Raw genomic sequence first — 7,899 nt, forward strand, 5'->3', positions numbered from 1 at the left:
AAAACATTATTTCATCTGATTTTCATAGTGCTTTTTAACATACAAAGATGGGGCATGGGGGTCTGAAAAATAGAACTCTCTTTGCTTTCAAATAGGAGTGTTCTATAACCTTCCATAAGTCTCCAAGGCATATATAGCTTCACTACCCAGTATATCCTTGTAATGTTTTTTTAAAAAAAACATTCTTTCTAAAATTTGCCATCAGATTTTCCCACTCCTCTCTAAAGTAAAACATCTTTTTCCCTTGGAGAACCATTTACTTCAATTTTGTATTTAAAAACAATACAGTTAAACGTGGCATATTGTTATATGTGTGTCCAGTCTGTGTTAAATCATCTTTCTTAAAAATAGAGTTCCTCCCTCTTCTATTTATAAGTTAACTTATAAACTAGGTACCAGTCATGTCTCCCGACACCTCTCTGAAAAGAGGGATAATATATTTGTAGGGTACAATTAAATCTTTCCTGCTAGGTAGAGGAGTAATTTGTTTCAGGTCTCTTCATGTTACCTTTAGTATTTCCAGTCTCTAGAATTTTACTCTCAAGAATAGCTACTACTCTTCTAAAAATGAAGAAGCAATTTATGTACAGTTGCTGCTAATATTTCTTTAGTGAATATTTTTCACACACGACTGCATGCTGGCACTTGGATTACTTAAAATGTGGTTAGTGTCAAAAAGGCCAGGTGTTAAGTGAATAACCACTCATGTTAAGTAAATATTGCCATAAGTCAAATTGTAACAAGTACTCAGCAAGAAACGCATAGGCTCTTTGATTCAGTAGAGTAACAGTAATGATTTTTATTAATATTTATGGAGTAGCATCTGGGTAGAGAGCATTGTAAAATATGTGAAAAGGAATTGTGTCAGTCATCTGTGGCAAAAGAAAAGAATCCACAGAACTGTGTGCCTAGAAATCCCTAAAAATGGAGCCTCGGTCTGTGCAAAGAAGGTGATGGGTGGATCAAGGAGAGGACTTCTGTGGTTTTGCAGCAAGGACAAGGGAAGTCATACATCTAGGATTGCTGTCTGACTCTCACTCTTTGCTTGGAGACTCAACAGTGTAGACCAAAATGGTACTTTGGGCTAAGAATGGCATCTGAAATGGAATGTACTAAGAGCCCGCCCTCTCTGTTTTTAGTACTTTTTTCTCTTGCTAAGCTTAGACTTGGAATGGGAAATCCAGTCAAGGAGTGACCCAAAACCAACTCCACGAGAGGGAGGAGATTGAAAAAGGTAGAAAAGGGTAACTTCGGATACGGTTGACAGACCAATGAATACGAGGGCCCCCTAAAATCTCCCAGCCTTCATTCTCATACCTCCCACCACCACCCTGACCTATCAAGCCCCCCTGCGGTTATTCTTCACATAGCAGCCAGAATCGTCTTCTGAAAACATATTTAGATTGCATCACTTCCTTACAACTTTCTACTGGCTTCCCGATAAGCATAAAATCTTGATTCCTTGTTGTGTTCTACAAGACCCTATAGGATCTGGCCTCTGGCTGGTCCTCAGACATCATATTTTTCTCTCGTTTCCCCTCCACTCACCACACTTCAGCTCATTCCTATCACTTTCTTCCATTCAGAAGGTCATTGCCACAAATCTTCCCATGGCTTCTCCCTTCTCTTCCTTCTGGCCTCAATTCAAATATCACTTCTTCAGATAGCACCCTAGCTAAAAGCAGCACCTCCCAACCCATCATTGCCACAAATCTTCCCATGGCTTCTCCCTTCTCTTCATTCTGGCCTCAATTCAAATATCACTTCTTCAGATAGCACCCTAGCTAAAAGCAGCACCTCCCAACCCACCCCTATGCCAGTCATCATTCACCATTTTATTCTCTTTTATCTTCCTAGTACTTATTAGTATATGAAATTAATGTAAATGTTCATATTGTTTACTTTTTTGTTTGATTACTTGTCACCTCCTGCCAATATAAAAATATCTTAAAAGCAGGGTCTTTGTTGTTTTTGTTGCCTGGGACCAAGTTGACTTTCCATAAATTTTTGTTGGCTGGCTGACCTGACCTCAGTGTCCCAATAGAAAAGATCAGTGGATTTAAACAGTATTATTCCAGGTTCTTTATAAGATTCTGAGAGACAGAGTACATTGTTTCTGTCTGAGAGGAGCAAGTCCTCCTCATTTCTGGTGTTGCATTTCCAGCTCACCAAGCCTGGTACGTATCCTAAAGACCAGATCAGTCCTTCCTTTTAGATTAATAGTTTGGAAGCAATAAATGAAAGAACTTCATCTGGCCATCAGCCTCATCTCATTACAGATAACTCATTAAAATACTTTTTATCTTGGAGCTTCTTATATACATTTCACCAAGAGCATCACCACCATGGCAGTGTGATACTGTAAGACACGATAGTTAGAGGTCCTATGTAAGGGTGTTCTCTTGTAGAGTCATTCAGTTATTCAAAAGACATTTATTGGAGCCCCTGTTTTGTGTCAAGTACTGTTGCAAGTGTTAGGGACACAGAGGGAAAGGAAACAGACAAAAACCCCTCCCCTCATGGAGATTGCATTCTAGTTGGGGAGACAGAAAATAAAGAAAATAATTAAGTCAAGTGTATAGTAGGTATATTAGAAAGCAGTAAGTTATAAGGAGAGAAAATAAAGTATGGAAGGAGGATGGGAAGTACGTGGGGGTGGGGATGGGGAGGGGTTGCCATGTTACACTGGATGGCCAACGAAGGCCTCTCTAAGAAGATGACCTTCGAGAAATTACCTGATGGTGTTGAGGAAACAAACCATGTGGAAATCTGGGGAAAGGACAATTCAGCTACAGGGGCTCAAGTGCAAAGGTCTTGAAGTGGGAACATCCCAAGCTTGTTGGAAGAATGTTGAGGAGACAAAGGAGCAAGGGAGAGAGAGAAAAGTAGGGCAGTGGCAGGGTGGGGGAAGGGTGGTGGTGGAAAGGGTGATAAGGCCTGTGGGTTTTAATAAAGACATGGTAATGACTTTGCCTTTTACACTGAGTGAAATTGGAAGCATTGGACAGTTTTGAACAAAGGCATGATGTGAACAAAGGCTGCAATGGCTGATGGCTTCAGGCAGGCGACATTTAGTGTTTACTGGAATGGCAGGCAACAGTTTTTTTTGTCTGCAGTTGATACAGCGATTAGATTACTCTTTCAGGTTTTCCTCCAAACTTAAAATGTTGGAGGAAACATTTCCTCCAAATGACTTACATTTTAAATGATCACCCTTGCTGCTGGGCTGTTTCCCATGGACAAAAGCAGGAGGACCTGTTAGGATGTTATTATACTAATACAGGCAAGAAATAACTGTGGCTTGGCCCATGCTGGTAGAGTGGAGGTGTTGAGTATTGGCCAGGTTCTGAATACCAATGTATTTTGAACGTAACAGACTAGATTTACATATGGACTGAGATAGGATGTGAGGGAAAGGATAACTCCAAAGTCTTTGGTTTGAGCAACTGGAAGAGTTGAGGGAAGTTTGTTGGGGAAAATTTGGAGCTTCAATGTGGACCTGATACAGCTAGATGCCCGTTAGACATCCAGTGGGGAGATGGTGAATAGCACTTGTAGCTAGCAGCCTGTTAAGCAGTGTGTGTGTGTCTGTGTGTGTGTGTCTGTGTGGAGGAGGGCGGGGTGGTGGTGGAAATAGCAGTTTGGGAGTAATCAGTTTATACATGCTATTTAAAGCCACAAGAGTGAATGAGATTTCTTAGAAAGTGGGAGTAGTTGGAAGAAGAAGAGGTCCAAGGACTGAGCCCCAGAGCGTGCCAACTTCTTATGGAAATAGCAATGGAAAATGAGAGAAAGCACCCAAGATGGTAGGAAGAAAGCCAGGACAAGGGCATGTCTCTGCAGCCAAGTGAAGAAAGTGTTTCAGGAAGTGTGAGTGATGAACTGTGCTAAGAGTAAGATGAAAACTGAGAATTGAGGGAATTCGCTGGAGTGGAGAGGGTGAAGCCTGATTGTGGTGTGCCCAGGAGAAAATGGGTAGTGTCGACTGAAGAAAAACACACAACCTAAAAGTTGCAAGTTATGTTTTATTCGGAGACCTTACTGAGGACTATAGCCCAGGAGACAACCTCTCAGCTCTGAGGAACTGCCGCAAAGAGATAAAGGAGGAATCAGGATACATAAGAGTTTTTGCTTTAAAAACAAAAACATGTAGTAGAACATCGGAAGATTACTGCTGAAGTGGTGAGGGGCCATATAGGGGTAGGGGAGTAAGAGGTACAAACTATTAGGTATAGAATGAGCTATGAGGATATATTGTACAACACAAGAAATATAGCCAATGTTTTGTAATAACTATAAATGGAGTGTAAGTTTTAAAAATTGTGCATCACTATATTGTACACCTGTAACTTACATACTGCTGTACAGCAACTGTACTTTAATTTTAAAAAGAAAAAGAAAAAAAATTTACCGCTAATCACAAATAAAAGACATCTCAAGTCGACGATTTTACTGCTTTTCTATATATGGGAAGATGCAAGAGTTTGGGCTCCTTGAAATTATCCCTTAGATACGCATCTTAACTATCTAGGGCCAGTATTCAGTTTTTCTCCATCCTGAATTCCCCATCAGGTGGCTGCAATGGCTTATGGCTTCAGGGCAGGCAACATTTAGTGTTTACCGGAATGGCAGGCAACAGTTTTTTGTCCACAGTTGATACGGTGGTTAGATTACTCTTTCAAGTTTTCCTCCAATGGAAAGAGAGAAATGGAGTGAGAGTTGGAGGGGAGTTCAGATCAAGGGTGATTGCTTTGTGGTTGGAAGAATTTAAATGTTTCCATACTGATTCGAATGCCCCAGGAGAGACGATGTTAAAGATTCAGGAGAGAGGAGAATTTAAGGCGCATGTCTCAATAGAGAATGTCTACAAGATCAAATACACAGCAGAGGAGCTGACCTTAGCGAGAAGCAAGGGAAGTTCATTCATGGTACAGGAGAGAAAGGAAACACACAGATGTGGGTACACAGGCAGGTTTGCTGGTGGAAAATTGTAGAAGTTCTCTTTTCTACTCCTGGTTTCTTAGTGAAATAGGAAGTCAGGCCATCATTTGGGAGGGAAGATGGATAGGAGGTCTGAAAGTTTGAGGAGAGAGGACGAAGTATGGATTATGAGTCTAAGGGAGTGTGACGAGGGGAACAACGGGGAAATCTAGACTGACTGCTGGGCAGCATTAAAGGCCCCCCTGAGGGTAGTGGGCATGGACTTAATGTGAGAGACACACATGTGTGTGGGCATGGTTGAGTATTTTCCTCTGATCACTTGCAGCTGTACTGTTGCAGGCAGGGAGCAGGCAACAAAATGGGTGGACAGATAACTTGACATGCTAATAGTTTATCAGATTAGTAATATTTCTCTGTACTTTTCTGATTTCTCAGGTGGTTAAATGGTTTTAATTGGGAAGGACTGAAAGCACGGAACCTTCCATCACCTTTACAAAGAGAGGTATGGTATCTACTATATTACTCTCTTGATTTTTTTCTAAGTATTTGTTTTTGTAAACAGATTTTAGGTGTGTGTGTGTGTGTGTGTGTGTGTATGTAGAATAGATTAAAAAAAATTTTTAACAGTTTTTAAATTTAAGTGAAAATGTCTTTGCGATTGTGACTATATGGTCTAAATAGTATTACGTATTCAGTGGACCTTAGCTCAGCTCGTAAGAATGTATTACATGTAAATCTAAGTCCCAAGGTAGCCAGTGCTGGTCAGGCTGACAGATGGTTCTAAAAATATAATATGAACCTATATGTAATTTAAAATTTTCCAGTAGCTGTATTAAAAAAGGTAAAAAGAAATGGGTGAAATTAATTTTAATTATCATAATACATTAAAATATTATTTCAACATGTAACAAACACAAAATATTAATATATTAATAAAGATGTTACATTTATTTTTTTCATACTAAATTTTCAAAAATCCCAAGTGGATTTTCCACTTTGAGCCATCTCAGTTCCAACTAGCTACATTTCCAGTACTCAGTCCCCATGCATTGCGTTGGACAGCACAGCTCCAGAGAAAGCAGAACATCTGCTAAGTTGGGGAGGGAGGGCGATAGCTCAGGAATAATCTAGTCAACACCCTACAAATGTTATGTTGTGTTCTCTGTAGAGGAATTTTGAGGATCTTTGTCTTTCTTTGTAGCTTTTTAGATTGACATCTGAATTTTTTCATTACACGTCTAAGTCATTGTGGAGAATGTAATTTCTAGTATATTGTAAATATTGACAATATTTTACAGTAAAACATTACTCTTAATTTGTCCCTTTAAATATATCCAATGTAATCTAAATGCCATTGAGATATGAAACCCATCAGCCATTTAAAAAATAGACAGAAATATTACATGATTACTTTTTCTCTCTAAACTCCTATTTTCATATTTCCATTAGATTTTCCCTATAAAATTTCATCCTAATGTAAAAGATTTTTATACTGGATGGTCTTCTATTAATCATTCTTTAAGTGCCTTTCAATTTTAGTTTTATAAAATTTAAAATTTTTGTGAGAATAAAAATTTCACTGGCAACACAAATATTTCTTCTGGATTCAGTTATAATTACATTTTTGTAGCATGCAGTATCAAACAACACACATATATTATAAATTTTAAAATAATTATTAAACAAAAATGTTTTGAAAAGAAATTATTTAATGTACTTGTGAATGAGTGTTATTTATTAAAAAATGGGATCAGATTCCACATCAATTCTATTTCTTTTTAAAATTATTTTTCTATAGATGAAAGTGCTAAGAGTTGTGTTCACAGAAATAAGTAAATGAGAGTGGAGGATTTTATATTAGCAATGTCACTTTGAGCACCTCTGAGTAGTCTCCTTATCCCCCCAAAAAACTCATTATGATGGATCATAAATAATATTTTTAGTGATCTATCAGCTGATAATTCAATTAGGTACTAATGAAGATTGTTTGAAAGCAAAGAATCGGAAACCACTTGATCTGCAAAGTAATTTAATACCAGAGTCATTTCACTCTTTCAACAAGGTCACTAGTATTTTGAATTGTCCCTTTGTTTGACATTCTGGAGAATTTATATGGGTCAATTAACCCTATAAAAATTCAAGATCAGTGAGACACTTTATTATAAAGTGGAAGAAGGATTCTGGCAAGTTTTGAATTTTTAATATTTCCTTTTGAAATATTTTCCAATTTGAAAAAAAAAAAAAAGAGACATCATTTCTGTCACCTTTTCTTTCAGAAATAACTCCTTAAGCCAGGTAGCTCCTACTGAATGTAATTCTGGGACCCAATCCATTTGTTCTAAAGGGGAGATCTCATGAGGCTGAGAGTGTGACTCAAAAATGATAACTGGTTATCTTTTCCTTATATGTACATTACAAGTGGTTGCAGTAGAAAATCAGTGTTCAGGTACAGAAAGCATTCCCCATATGTTCCAGCGTGCTTCGTCAACATTATCCTCACCTTTGGTTTAATCCTTTTTCTCCTAGCTAAGTGGACCCACAGATCACAGCTACTTTGACAAGTATCCTCCCGAGAAGGGGGTGCCTCCTGATGAGCTGTCAGGCTGGGATAAAGACTTCTGACAGAAGAAAAGATGATTACTGCCCTACATACACAAGAAGACTCTAAGGACCAACAATCCAACACTGATTATTTCTCTTCAGAGTATTACACTATCTTTTAGAAGACCATTAGAGAAAAGAAATCCCTGCCCATGAGCTGGGGGTGGGAAATAGTGGGTGCGGAGGTGGTTCTGAATTATAATGTCTCATTTAGCTGCTGTGAATTATTCATGTGTTCTGTTCTTTGCTTTTCTCCAATGTTGAAGGCTATCCTATTCCCCTCTCCAAAGTCAGAACCATTTTTGTCAAAGGGACATCATTTTCTCTGCAATCTGTTGCTCCGTCCCAATTATATTT

General features: G+C 38.5%; 1 protein-coding gene across 2 annotated transcripts in view; it reads left to right on the forward strand.

Annotated features, from left to right (window-relative positions):
* PRKG2 (protein kinase cGMP-dependent 2) overlaps window positions 1-7,563 on the forward strand; it is an 84,718-nt gene extending 77,155 nt beyond the window's left edge. For both annotated transcript variants that reach the window (XM_036852910.1, XM_036852911.1), the window contains exons 17-18: window positions 5,377-5,443; window positions 7,468-7,563. In XM_036852910.1, coding sequence (XP_036708805.1) covers window positions 5,377-5,443; window positions 7,468-7,563 — 163 coding nt within the window. The remainder of the gene's footprint in view (window positions 1-5,376; window positions 5,444-7,467) is intronic.
* The last annotated feature ends 336 nt before the right edge of the window (window positions 7,564-7,899 follow it).

The sequence above is a fragment of the Balaenoptera musculus genome, chromosome 5 (genome assembly GCF_009873245.2).
Source record: "Balaenoptera musculus isolate JJ_BM4_2016_0621 chromosome 5, mBalMus1.pri.v3, whole genome shotgun sequence".
Taxonomy (NCBI): domain Eukaryota; kingdom Metazoa; phylum Chordata; class Mammalia; order Artiodactyla; family Balaenopteridae; genus Balaenoptera; species Balaenoptera musculus.